Source organism: Canis lupus, chromosome 5, assembly GCF_011100685.1.
Source record: "Canis lupus familiaris isolate Mischka breed German Shepherd chromosome 5, alternate assembly UU_Cfam_GSD_1.0, whole genome shotgun sequence".
NCBI lineage: Eukaryota > Metazoa > Chordata > Mammalia > Carnivora > Canidae > Canis > Canis lupus.
In genome coordinates, this window is record NC_049226.1 from 56,269,055 (window position 1) to 56,283,344 (window position 14,290).

Here is a 14,290-nt window from a genome sequence, read left to right on the forward strand (position 1 = left end):
TATCATGAAAGACAATGTGACCCAGGCTGAAAACTTGGTTTTATCCTAAAGGGCACAGAAAATGGGCTCGAAACACAGAAGTGGATGATCCCATTCAAAAGGCTCACTCTGGCTGCAGAGTGATGGGGGGCATGGGTAGGAGGGGAGAATGGCAGGGATGGGACCCCGATCGTGGCCAGGGCACAGGAAGAGGGCAGACGAAGGCTGCTCAGAAGACAAACCCAGCAGGGGACGGGCAGGGGCAGAAGGGAGGAGGGGCTGGGGGAGGTGGGGGTACCGATCCCAATGGCCAGGACGCCCCACTGGATCACAACGTGGTCACTGAGTCACAGAACAATGCCAGAGCAGGTATGGGCAACCTGAGGAAGGTATCCACTGGTGGCTGGCTGGTGGATCTGAGTCTGGGAGAGTCTGAGTTAGAGACAGAGGTTGGGAGGCTGCCCATCACGGGCCACCATCACTCATTCTCTTATCCAGCATCCAATTTGTTGGCAAATTCAAGATAATATCCCAAACCTGTCCCTTCTGTCCCCCTGTGCCACTCTCACCATCTTCCAGACCACTATCACCTCTCACTAGAGTTGTCCAACCCCATCACTCTGCTTTCTCTCCACTTCCCTACGGCCTGTTCTCAGCACAGTCGCCACAGGGATCCCGCTCATGACTCACCACATGTCAGCACACTCTGCGGCACTCACTATGGCCTACAGGCCCTTCCCTCTTGACGCCTCCACCACACACGCGCTGGCCTGTGACCTCCAACTCTCCCTCTCACCCTCCAGCCACGCTGGCCTCCTGCTGCTCCCCAAATGTGCTTAAGATCCTGTCCTAGTGCCTTGTCCTCATCACTGCCTCTGGCTGGATGGACCTTCCCACAGGTATGCATGGCTCCTCCCCTCGTTCCACCTCTGCTCTGTGTCACCTCTTCAGAGGGACCTCCCAACCTCTGTTACTCTCTCTTCATAGCCTTTATTATTACCTGATATTATCCTGTTTTTTTTTATTTCTTTTGTGACTCTGCAACTGGAATAACATATGTTCCACGAGGGCCAGATCTTTAAAAATCTGTTCCCTGCTGCATCCTGGAGCCTAGAACAGCTCAGAGGAGGTGCTCAGTGTTTGCTGTATGCAGACCTGGGATACGGGGCCACCGATGCGGTTGGGATCTGAGCCGTGAGAGGAGACACACTTGCACGGGGGAAGGTGCCTGGGGTGAGCCTTGTCCCACAGCCACGTTGGAGGTTTGCTTGGATCTGACAGAGCAGCAGCAAGCAGAGGGCCAGGAGGAGAACTGGGACAGCAGACATCCTAGAGTCCAAGGGAAGAGGAATTTCGAGAAGCTTCATTTTTAAAATCCATTATTTCTAAGATTTGGTGGTTATGATTCATCCTTTCTTGGATTCTATGATTCAAAACAGTCTTTCCTCGTGGTGGAAGGAGCTGGTGCCCAGGGAGTCCCCGCCCTCCCCACCAAGGCCTCCCCTGCTGAGGGGCTGAGGGCTCTGGATCTCACACACGTGTCAGAGTCAAATGTTCCAGGAGTGGCTCCTGCTCTTGGTTGCTTTTCACGTGGTGAAAGTTGATCCTTCTGGTTTCAGGCTTTTCCCCAGTTGCTCTCAACCCCAAGGCAAGTTGTTTTGCAAAGCTGAGTGAGTGGTTGAACATCACTGTCACCGTTCCTTAGTCAGAGAGTGCGGCTGCCGAGAGAGGTCACATGCTTCCTGGGACAGGGAATGAGAACCTTGAGGATGTGAGGTCTTGTTACAGTTCTGCCAATAAGGCACAGTGTGGCCCTTCCAGGCCTCAGTTTCCCCAGTGGTTTTCAAGATCCCTTCTAGCTCTGTGGTTCTGAAACACAAAGGCCGACAAACCAGTGAGGAAGCTGCAGGGCATGAGCAGAAGCTCCTAGAGGTGGGTTCTAGGAGATGAGGTTGGGAGGACAGTGCAGAACCCAACCTTGAAGATCTTGCACCCAGGCTGAGGGGATTGGCTGCTATGCTTTAGAAATAGGAAGCTGGTGAGTTTGGGAAGGATGAATTGGAGCAGGGCAGAGTGGTCAGGATGTGACTGGAGGCAGGAGGATGCCCCATTTGGGGTGCAGTCACTCCTCCATTCACTACCTGCCCCCCTTTTAAAAGATTTTATTTATTTATTCATGAGACAGACAGAGAGAGAGAGAGGGGCAGAGACCCAGGCAGAGGGAGAAGCAGGCTCCACGCAGGGAGCCCAATGTGGAACTTGATCCTGGATCTCCAGGATCACACCCTGAGCCAAAGGCAGGCTCTAAACCACTGAGACACCCAGGCTGCCCTGCCCCATTTTTATAAGGCATCCTGCTCTGGGTGAAGACGTGCCGAGAGGGGGCAAATGTAAGTCCTACCCCAAATTGTCCTCTGTCTTAGGACAGACAGATGAGAAGAATGCATTGGACAGAATTTCCTAGATGCTCTGACGTTCTGAGAGGCTGTGCAGAAAATGAAAACACGAGGATGGCGGGTTCCAGGGGCACCTCACCCTCTCTGTGGCCCAGAGCAGGTGGCTAGCATGTGTGATAACTGAGTGAGGACAGGGATGGCCTGAGCAGGGAACTTGGAAATGCGGGCAGGTGTGACACATGAAAGGTCAGAAAGACATAGGGGCCAACCGAAGAGAGGAATGAGGCGGTAGGCATACCTCAGGTCCAGGAAGATAGGCTCTTCCAGAATCATCTCTCAAAGATGATTCTGGAGGAACACAACAGGCCATGCCCCCAGACAACTCATGGAGACATGAATTCATTTCCAGGGCTAATTCGAGCTGGGCCCCTTCTTTTTTTTCAAATCTTATTAAAACACCAGAGAGATGAGGTAATGAGTTGGCCCTATTTATAGCTTTCAGTTACCCTCTCAGGGGTGGGATGCAGCTCTCAGGAGCCATGCTTGGGAAGGAACAACCCCCACCTAGGGGTTGGGAACATGGGATAAGGAGCAAGTATGGAACGTCACAGAGGGGACTCAGGACGGGTATGGAGAGGAGTGGCACCATGGCCCTGCCCCAAGTGACGTGCAGGAAGGCCCAGGCCAGAGGGTGTGTGTGCTTCATGGGCATGGCTATTATCGTCTCCCAAGCACATTCCATCCACATTTAGGCCACCGGGAGTACAGGCTTCATGGGGCAAACAGGAGGACTTCCCGTGGGCATTCAGAGTCAAAAGAAAATGTTGTACATTTTTCTGTTTAATAGTCAAAAGTATAATTCTTCATTAAAGTCTGCAGGATAAGTTAGTTGATTATTAATATGAGCACATGTATGAGTCAGGAGTTGCCGTTGGCCGCTAGTTAAGAGAAACCCGGAGCAGCAGAAGATGAACTACGGTAAAGGCTTTCACTTTCTCGAAATCAGCAGTCCAGCGTGGGCAGCTCATGGGCAGCAGACTCCCACGGCCCCCCTACCATGCTTAGCACTTGGCTTTTATTATCAGTATGTCCCATGGTCCAAGAAGGTTGCTGAAGCTCTAGCTATTGCACCCATGTTCCAGGCAGAAAGAAGGCAGTTGGAGGAAAGGACCAAAGGGTCCTGACTGAGTGGGCACCTTTTCAAGAGTTTTCCAGAAGCACCACCCAATAAGTCCCATTCATCTCCTGGGCCAACCCTTTGGCCAAAGAGGCTGGGAAACAGGGTTTGATGGCAGAGCCCGTAACAGGCTGGGGCTCCTGTTGGTAAAGAAGGAGGAGAGATAGAAACCTGGAAGGCAACTAGCTGTCCCTGCCACAGCCCATGTTTTAAATCATTCTAATTTTCAAGGAGATCGTAAAGAGATGTACCTCCTAGGTGTAAGCTCCATCTGATCTCCTACAACTTGAATGTTCCTAGTTTCTGCTCTGGCTAAAGCAGACTTCCCTCCAAGTTTCATCAGAAAATCACCTTGTAAATCCCTCACACCTCTGGGGTTGTGCCCAGGAGAGATTTTCAAACTATGAACCTCTGGCATCATCCTCTCTGGTCATGATTTCCTGGGGTCTGATGGACTGGTGCGTCCTGGCAGCATGTGCCTGGCGAGCCCCCAGCGCTAACCCTGGCTTTGGTGTTTCGGGTCTGCTTGATGTCAAACGCTCTTGCAGGCAGCTTCTATTCGGGTGGCAGGAATCTGCTTATAACTAGAGGGGGAAACGCCTCATTTGAGCTTATGAGATCCCAGTCCCTGATCCCTGACAGCTTCTTCTCTTTCTTGTGATAAAGCTGAAATGAATGGGAAGAGCCATGACCACTCTTTCCCAGTTTTCTGCCTTGGTGGCTCATTCTAAGCACTCTTCCTCCTGCCATTTGCTTAGACTGAACCTATATGTTAGCAACAGTGGAAAAAAAATTATAGTTTACACTTTCCAACAGTGGCTGCTGGGGTATAAGGTTAAGAAATAACACACACCCACACTCTTGTATAGAATTCCAGGTATGTACGAGCTGAGTCTTAAAAGAGGTTTGCCAAGAACAAGAGTGAGTGAAGGCTGGTCCATGTGGCCTGTTTAAGAAAATACAAGCACATGAACAAAATATTTGTCAGTGTCTCTAAATTAGAAAAGATTCCTAGAAGTGGATCCTAAAGACAAAGTTGCAATGGTTTTAATGATTTTAGCTCCTCAATAAGAATTGCAAATTGCCTTACAGAAAAGTTGCTGCCAGGAGGTGGGAGAGGGGCAGGGGAAAGGGTGGAGCTTGTCACCAAACGTCCTCAGCATTGAGCATTGTCATCTAAAAATTCTTTACCAATTTGGTAGGTGAAAATGTCTAATTTATTGATGAAGATGAACATCTTTTAAAAAGCTTTTTTCCACTACTTACGTTCCTTCCTTTGCTAGGTGAATTGCCTGTCCATGACTTTTCAATCATTTTTCTATTTTGGTTCTAATGTTTTTGTGGTCCAATTACTTATGGAGCAAATATATACACTGAGTTCCTGTTATGTGTCAGGCACTCTTCCAGTTGTTGGAAACACAGTAGTGAACAAAACAGAGATCTCTGCCTTCCAGGAAGCTGATGTTTTGGAGAGAAGAGACAGTGAAGGAGACAAAGATGACTTGTAAAAGCTCTTTATAGATTTAGGACGACAACACTTTGTCACATAGTTCCCCTTGTTTGTCATTTGCTTTATGATTTTATTTGTATTTGGAACTGTCTAAAGAACTTCTCAATTTATTTAACTTCTTATTTTGGCATAATTTTAAGTTTACAGAAAAGTTGCAAACATCGTAGAGAGAGTTCCCGCATACCTTTCTCCTAGCTTCCCCTGATGTTAGCAGCATACGTAACAATGACACAGATGTCAAAACTAAGAAATTAAATTAGTACGACACTGTTAACTAAATTACAGACCTAGTTTGGATTTCACTGGTTTTTCCACTACTGTCTTTTTTTCTACCCCCAAATCCAACCCAGGATACTATGCTGCACTTAAGAAATTCTTAATTTCTACATAGTAAAATCTATTGATTTGTTTATTGCTCATTTTTTTCTTAGAGGATCCTTCCATATTCTAAGATTTGAAAAATATTAACCTATATTTTCTTCTAACTTTTTATGGTTTCATTTTTTACATTACTTATTTCTTTAATGGAATTTATTTTGATGCAAAGTATAAATAAGAATTTTTTTAAAAAAATAGTTGGTTTGGCTTCATTATAGTACTCTATAATGAATTCTTCCTTTGCTCACTGATCTGTGACACAGCTTTAATCAAAAATGAAATACTTAGGGGTGCCTGGCTGGCTCAGTTGGAAAAGCGTGGGACTCTTGATCTCAGGTCATGGGTTTGGGCCCCACGTTGGGCACAGAGATTACTAAAACAAGTAAATACATTTTTTTTTTAAATGAAGTACTTAGATGTACTAGGTTCTGTTTTTGGGCTACGGGTTCTGTTCTCTTGATTTTTCTGTTGACAGCTGTGTCAATATTGCATTTTATTTTATTTTATTTATTTATTTTTCAATATTGCATTTTAAATTGTATCTTTATAGTTTATGTTCTTATCTGGTGGGATAAGACCCCTCCTCCCTTAGCTTTATGAAAATAATGTTAATAAGAATTATGATCTCATTTACGTGCCAGGTCATGTGTTGGGCATCCAGATAAGATAGGACCAACTGAGTTTTCAAGGAAGCCAGTCTGTGGGGAGGCAGACCCGTGAGCCCATGCCACACTGCAGCACACTGGAACATAGGTGACTCCCAAGGGGACGGTCACAGAGTCGACCATCAACCAGAGAAAGTGTGGCCTCCAACTGACTGGAGTAGGAGTCAGAGAAGCAGGAAGGACCTTCTAGGCAGAAGGAACAGTGTGGACAAAGGCCTGGGTGCTGGAAAAGTATGCAGTATCTCTAGGGAACTGTATGCAACTAATGTTGGAGTGTTGAGTACTAGGGGTCAGGAGGTGGAGTGGGGAGTGGCTGGTGGTAAGAAGAGAGAAAGCCATGGAGGGAGGTGGGCTAGGTCATGGAAGGCCTTGACTGGCTGCCAGGGGAGGTGTTCAGATGACCCCACAGGCCCTCCTGTCCTGGGCTGGGGAATTCTTCAGTTACTGACTCTCTTCCCAGGAACATGTTCCCTGCCAACCTGGTGGAAGCCACATTCAAACAGGTGAGTGGGGTCCTGAGGCCAGGGGGGTGGGCCAGGCTGAGAAGTGTCAACTTTACCCACCAAGTCTCCCTGCCTCCTGGAGAGGAGGAGAGTTGGGGAGACCTAGACCCTTACAGTCTCCCATGGCCACACCCCTGCCCAGGGTTCTAGCTTCTCAAGAAGAGAAGCGACAGTGGAGGGAACCGCCCCCTGCTCTAGGGGCAACACCCACACTCACACACACCACCTCACTGGGGGCTCAGGTAACCCTGCCCTCAGTGTACAGCCCCTGTCTCCAGTGAGGAAACCTAGACTCAAGGCTCAGGAGGACTAACGGATCTGCCCAAGATCATACTGCTAGTAAATGACGGCGTTGGTAGGAAGACCCAGGCCTGTCTGGCATCTAAGCCTGTTTTTCCTTTAAAATAATACTTTTTTCCCCATAATAAGAATAGCAATAATATTCAGGGTAAAATATTAGGAAAATGCTAGAAAATATGAAGCAGAAAATAAAAATCATCTCTTGTTCCAGGACCACACAACAGTGGTTGTAGTGGGTACACTTCTAATCTTTTTTCTTTGCCTAAGTATGTTTTGAAAAGATACTAGTAGAATAGTAGTACATAGACAGTATATATCTTGCTTTTCTCCCCACTCCCATTATATCATGAGCATTTGCCCTGGTTATTAAGTGTTTTTTAAAAATACAATATTTGCGGTGATGTAAGAGCCCATGCTGCACGGGGAGAGAGGGGCTGTAATTTATTACCATCTCCTCCTTTCAGTGGGCCTCTAGGTTGTTTTCAGTTTTTCCTTTTTGGAAATTATGGTAAATATCCCTGTGTGCCTATTTTTGTCTGCCCTTCTAATAACTTCTAATTCTTTTCCCCTCATAAAATGTCGACTGGTTGGTTGACAATCCAGCAAGCACTTCCCGATCCCCTTGCTGGGCCCTGACTGGGATTGAGGATGCAAAGGAGGAGGTCAAGGGTTGGAGAGGAGGATCCAAAATAAGGAGCTGTGAAACTTTGAGCTAATCACTGTATCTTTCCTTACCACCTGGGCCTTTATCTATGAAATGAGCCAGATGGTGATGTGCCCCGAGGACTAGGCTAGAGAGTTCTGATTTTATTCCAGTAGTGATGGAGAACTATTGAAGGTGAGAGAGAGAAAGACTGAATGTTGCTCTACTTCATACCTACCTGGAATGTCCTTTGTCTTTTGGTGAACTCCTACCCACCCTTCAAGACCCAACTCAAATGTCCCTTTCTTTGTGAAGCCGTCTGACCCCCTGAGGCAAAGTAAATCCCTCCCTCCCCAAAGCTCTCAGAGCAGATTCACGTCTGGTTCATCTTTGTGTCTCTGGCATCCACCCCAGCATGTTCAATGTTGGAACAGTGATGCCAGTGGTAGTGGCATGGTAACAGTGGTAATGGCCACATCAGGCATGCCACACACCAGGTGCTGTTGTAAACATTTCATGTATGTTGTCTCCTTTAATCTAATGAGCTAGATACTATTGTTATCCCATTTTACAGATGAAGAAACTGAAGCACAAAAACTTGAGGTCCCATATATCTCCTGAATGGTTACCCCACTCCACTGCACACCCGGAAGGCTTACCTTATTGACACCGTGGTGTTGGGAGGATAGAAGACTCCCTTGTTTGGGCTCCTAGTGCCGGAGAAATGAGAGGGAAAGACCCAGGGACACCCTGGGGCAGAGGAGGGAAGGGAGACAGTGTGAATACTCAGTTCCTCCCAGCTGGGTCCTCTTCTCCTCTAGAAGGCTTGGGGCTAGTTGAACTTTTCAAAGAGAAGGTCCAAGGTTCCACCAGTGGCAGGCAGGGCTGGCTGGGGAAATGGATGCTTGGAAGGGATAGATGGGTGAATGGAAAAATCATCTGGGTAGAAGAGGAGATGGGTAGAGGGGAACCCAGTGATGCAGAGAAGGAAGAAGAGGGAAGAAGGGTTGGAGAGGCCCATGGCTGGGTAGTGTGTCCATAGATGAAGAAATCTCAATTTTCTTTTTTCTTTTTGGTAAACACTATTGTCAATCAAGTAGTTCTTGACCACATACAAATACGCCTCCAGGATGTTATTATTGTTGTTGTTGATGATATTAAGAACAACATTTGGCCCTGACTCCGTCCTGGTTGGGTGTCACCCACTAGTACCGCACCAAGACCACCCCCATCATCAAATCCCCCAAGATGGCGTCGGAGGAGGCCGCTCCCCGGCAGATCCTCATCTATGGGGTCCAGGAAGAGAATGGCTCTCGTGTTCAGAACTTCGCCCTGGACCTGACCCCACCACCTGAGATTGTTTACAAGTCAGAGCCTGACACCATCGATGGCATGAACGTGCTGGGCATCGTCATCTTCTCTGCCACCATGGGTACGTGCTGCCCTGCCCACCCCGGCAGGGGCCTGGAGCCAGTCCCTCTCTGCATCTATCCTTCTCTACAACCCTGTGTCCACTAACATGAGTAACCTTGGAGTCTCCCAAGTTCCAGGTTTCTTTCCTATCCAGGGGAGTGGCTCAAGTCCCCCCTCCATGGCCAAGGGGTGTCTCTAGCCCTGCCCCAGCTGGCGCCCATGTTGCTCACTCCGAATTCTCCATCCCTGGATGCTCATTTGCCTCCAGGGGCCCCTTGGCCCTCTCCCAGCAGCCTGTTCCATTTCACTGAGGTCTGGGGGTACTGGGGCAGAGTGGGGGGGGGGGGTACAGTAAAGAACAGGAAAAATCTAAGACTCATCAGTCAGCACCATCTCTCTCCCTCTACCTCCCACAGGGGCTTCTCACCGGCCATTCTCTCCTCAGGCATGTCTGTGTCATTTCTCCACCCACAGTTGGCCTCCCTGACCTCACTCTCCCCTTTACTACTTTTCTCGAGGTGCTGAGACCCCCAACCATAGGCTAGTACCATGAAGCTGGTAAAGCTTAACTTGCAAAGGCCCTTTTATACCCTTTTACAAAAAGAGAAAAAGGAAGTAAGAGAGAGAGAGAGAGAGAGAGAGAGAATTCTTTTTCTTAAAGAGGGCCCCAAACTATGTAAGTTTCAGATCCCACAGAAACTTCAGATGCCTCTGCCAGCAGTGCCCCCTCCACCACCACCGACACACCCACAGAAATCCTTTTCCTACTTGGGGACAAGCCATCCAGAACATTCCAGATCATCAGTCCCCCTGTCTTTCTAGACCATGCCAGAGGTCACTGTGAGTTTTATTCTAAAATTGTCATCAACCTCTTCATCTCCATCCCTAGGCCAAGGGCCTGGAAGGGCCTCTTATGCCTCCCTGACTTCACAAGGTTTTCCCACCATCCTCCTGGTTGCTCACTTGGGAAATCCAGGTGCTGTTTTCTGCCTTGGCCTCTGCCCCAGCCTGCATCCAAATCTGTCAGGTCTACCCCAGAAACCTCTCTCAGAGCCCACATTTCCCTCTGCCCTCCACCACCACCGCAGTTCAGGGCCACCGTCATCTCTCACCTGGTTTCTGCAAGAGCCTCCTGAAGATCCCCTGTCCTTTGCGTCCCCCTCAGCCGCTGGCAAAGTCCTGCCCAGGGCCTCGGGGCTCTCCAGTGCACTTGGAAGGGGCCCGAGCACTGTATGCAGCCTGCGGAGCTCTGCACAATCTGGCCCAGCCTGCCCCGCAAGCTCCTCTGCTCCTGTTCTCTTCCCCCAGCCACACTACCTTTTCGTTTCTGGAAGGTGCCTCCCCAAAGTCCTTCCCTAAAGCCTGGCTGCTCTTGACCCTTCCTCTCCCCTGCACCTTTCCCATCCTTGCCAGGCGACAGGTCTATCTACATAAGCATCTCATCCTCAGCAAAGTCTTCCCGGCCGACTGCCCAGACCAGTCAGGTGCCCCATGTTCCTTCTTAAACATTTGACCCTCCTGCAGTTATCGATTTGTTTCTGTGTCTAAGTTGCACAGAAGCAGGTGTAAGCTCCATGCAGGCAGAGACAGGAAGAGACCCTTGGACTCAATTCACTAAGCGCTTACTGAACATGTGCAACTGTCCATGTGTCAGGGCATATATGTTTGTATATGTGTCCAAACAGGTCTGTAGGTCTGTACATGTGTGTCCAAGTCAGTGTGTGCCTGCATGTGCCTCAGTGCCTCAGTGGGTGCCCGCATCTGAGTGTGAGCGAGCACACTTGCCCAGCTGCTCTAAATGGGGCTTTCTTTGGTCCCCTCCACGTAGCCTCCTCTTCCATCTCTTCCCTAGTGTTGAACGTAGCTGATGCTAAGTCCTCATTGGCCTTGACTATTGCAGGAGGCCTACAGCCACACCCTGAGGTGCCTCTTGGGAAACTAAGTGGAGACTGCTTCAGGCAGGACTAGCTCGAGAGGGGTTGGCACTGATAGGGGACTGGGGGATCCGAGCTCAGCGGGGCTTCCACAGGCCAGGTGGATGGGGCTAGGCTATGTTACCTCCAGCGTGGGCCTCTCCAACCCACACCAGCAGGGCTCCCGTGCCATCCTGTCATGTGGTAGCTATTCTGTGGATGGTGTGGGTCTGGGGCTTCCTGGAACAGGGAAAGAGCCTCTCTCTGGAGCCTCATAAGCCAGGGTTCAAATCCCTACCCTCTTCTCCCTGGCTGAGTCAGGTGATGAGTCCCCGAAGCACCCTGTGAGGAAGCTTTCCAAGGGCAGCCACAGAGTGGGGACAGCTGTCACTCATCACTGTTTCAGAAGTGGCCTAAGGGCGCTCACTTGCATACAGCTCACCATGGACACAAATGAACCCCCCACATAGGAGAATGACAGAGGCTCTAGGAAAGGCCTTTATTATTCATTCCTTTTTTCTTTCATTGATTAGGTGCTTATCGTTGAGCACCTACAACATGCCAGCTAAGGAGATACCTTTGTAGCCCTCACGGAGCTAACCTCTGGGAGGAAATGTAAAGAACAACAGACAACTGGAAAATAATAGTTATAAGTTGTAATAAGTGATATAAAGGGATCAGAAAGAGATGAGACAGAGAAGAACAAACGGGGAGTGTGCCAAGGGGAGGGGCGATGGGTCTCCAGGCCGTGTGGGCAGCTGGGCAGCCAGTGTTTCAGGCACCAGTACCTACATGGGCGAAGGCCCTGAGGCAGCAAAAAGCTTGATATCTTCTGGGAAGGTAAAGAAGGCCAGTGATGCTAGAGTGTAGTGAGGAGGTGAAAAGCGGGCCAGAGGGAGGTGAAGGTGTAGACAGGGGTCAGGTCACTGGGAACCTGAAGCAGTGGGAAACTGGGCTATGGTCTGAGTGCCCGGGAAGCCAGTGAGGGGTGTTCGGCAGGGAGCATTTTCATGGATTGGAGAGGAAGAGATGACAGCCCTTGTGGGGCGGTGGAGGCCAAGGAGGAGGCAAGGGGAGGGTGTAAGCACAGGCACATCGAAACTGCTGGGAAGGCAGCCAAGGCCCAAGGTCTCCAGTGCACATGGCTCTGTCCCCATTTGGCCACCAGTGTGTGCTGGCACGTGCTGATTTGTGGCATCCATGACATTCTTGTGTCCCTGCCCCGCAGGCATCATGCTGGGCCGCATGGGTGACAGTGGAACCCCTCTAGTCAGCTTTTGCCAGTGCCTCAACGAGTCGGTCATGAAGATTGTGGCAGTGGCTGTGTGGTAAGCGTCACTGGAGCCAGGGGTGTCCTCCTCTACCCTCACCCTGCACCCCCTTTCAGCCCTGCCCTGGCTCCCTTTGCTCCCCTTGAGTGAGCAGAAAGCTGCACAGAGGCTCAGCCCTGCCCTGGGGCCTCCAGAGCTGCACATTTTCCCCTGGATCCGGCCCCCTCACCTCCCCAGCCCTGACCTAGCCTCGTTCCAGCCCTGGGCCGGCTGTTTCCCCGCCAGGTCAGGCCCCTGGGAGGAAAGTTATGAGCTAAGCATAGCTCTGCTTGCCCGGCCCAGGTCCCCTATCACATGGAGTCTCATCAGCTCAGCGTTTGGAAAAGGCAAACACTGGATTGGGAACCAGCTGCCACGCTTGGTTTGGAGCTCAGGCCTTAGGAATCTTAGGAATCACATGTAGTGTGTGGCCCTGCTGGGGCAATAGGAAGGCTGGCTAAGGGCAGGATGTTCCTCCCAGGCCTGGACAGGCAAGCACAGGGACCAGAGGTTGCACAGGGCTGGGCTGGTTGAGGGTCATGGTATTAACGATGCCATGTGTTGGGCACCTTGGTACAGTCCCCCTGGGAGCGCAGGAAGGCTCGGGGGGCATGAGGCCAGGCAGCGATGCAGTGCCTGGGACACTTGCCTGCCTGGCACTGAGCTGACTGCTGGTCCCCATACTGCCCCCAGGTACTTCCCCTTTGGCATTGTGTTCCTCATTGCCGGCAAGATCCTGGAGATGGATGACCCCACAGCTGTCAGAAAAAAGCTGGGCTTCTATGCAGTCACCGTGGTGTGTGGGCTGGTGGTCCACGGCCTCTTCATCCTGCCCCTGCTCTACTTCTTCATTACCAAAAAGAACCCCATTGTCTTCATCCGTGGTGTCCTCCAGGCCCTGCTCATTGCATTGGCCACCTCCTCCAGGTAGCCCTGGGTGATGGACAGGGTGGGGAGATGGTGGTGGCTGAATTTTGTTCACCTGTCCAGTCATCATGCGTCCACAGCCGTAGAACCGTGGCAGGTGTCAGTAGGGCCCACTGCACAAACCGGGGCGTAGCTATAGTAATGAGACCTATTTCTGAAACGGTCTAAATGGCAGAAAGATCTCGTTGCATCTTAAAGCCTCCCCTCCCCTATTGCCAGCATCCTTAAGGGGCACTCAGTCCACAATGGGGGTGGCTTCTGCATACCTGGGGTCGGGACAGCTGACTAAGGATAAATCTGCAATTGATTGCTGTCACCTTTCACTCCCACATGGTGATCTGTTGGAGTCAGGCCCAGCATTGGTCAGGGACTTGGTCTGATAAAGGCCACAGGCACATCCTGGCTGGATGCCCTGTCTCAACTTTGGCAGTGTTACTAGCCAGTGGGGATTTGAGTCACGGTTCCCTCACCTACTGGCTGTGTGACTATGGGCAAGTCACTAGACCTCCCTGGGCATCAGTTTCCTCATACACAGTTTGGAGATCATGGTGGCCTCAGCCTCAGAGGGTTGCCATGGGAACGAGTGGAGATGACCCACTAAGGGCAGGAAGGCCGTCTGGGCTGGATGAGGCGGCACCCGGTCTCCAGGACCCCAGCCCACTGCGGAGCCCAGGGGAGCCCAGGGGGTTGGAGTCATGCAGACCTGACCGTCTATCAAGGGGAAGAAAGTGATCTTTACTCTGTGAAGAAAGGATGGCTCTCCCCTTAGCAAGTGCTCAAGCTCCACATGGAAGAAGTCACCTGAGCTCAGGCCAAAGCCTGGCTCATCCTCCAGCCCTTACTGCCTTCTCTTCTTTGGGCCTCACCTTCCCGATCTGTCAAATGGGAATGAAGGCCACCACCGAGCTCCTTCCTCACAGCCCCACAGCCCCACCCCTCATAGCCGAAGCACCTCAGGAAGGACTGAGGGGGAGCAGAGCCCCAGGGAAGCAAATCCCCAGATGCCTCATCCTGGAACCTCCACGAGGGCAAGGCCGGGACGTGGACAGGACAGACAGTCCCAAGTGGCTGCTGGCCCCCACGCCGCAGGCCAGCCCCGCCAGAGCCAGCAGCGTGGCAGGAACCACAGCCTGGGGGCCCAGCACACGGGGGCTCATTGGAGGCTCTGAAAGTGGA

At 50.7% G+C, this 14,290-nt stretch overlaps 2 protein-coding genes across 2 annotated transcripts in view; one reads left to right on the forward strand and one right to left on the reverse strand.

The window, feature by feature from the left end:
- The window catches only part of SLC1A7 (solute carrier family 1 member 7), a 42,629-nt gene that overhangs the window by 24,322 nt on the left and 4,017 nt on the right, over nucleotides 1–14,290 (forward strand). The window contains 4 exon segments of the mRNA NM_001197159.1: nucleotides 6,566–6,608; nucleotides 8,761–8,983; nucleotides 12,106–12,205; nucleotides 12,881–13,114. Coding sequence (NP_001184088.1) covers nucleotides 6,566–6,608; nucleotides 8,761–8,983; nucleotides 12,106–12,205; nucleotides 12,881–13,114 — 600 coding nt within the window.
- Nucleotides 1,040–14,290, reverse strand: part of PODN (podocan) — a 42,278-nt gene continuing 29,027 nt past the window's right edge. Inside the window, exon 11 of the mRNA XM_038537494.1 lies at nucleotides 1,040–1,848. The gene's annotated coding sequence lies outside the window, so the exon portion shown is untranslated. The remainder of the gene's footprint in view (nucleotides 1,849–14,290) is intronic.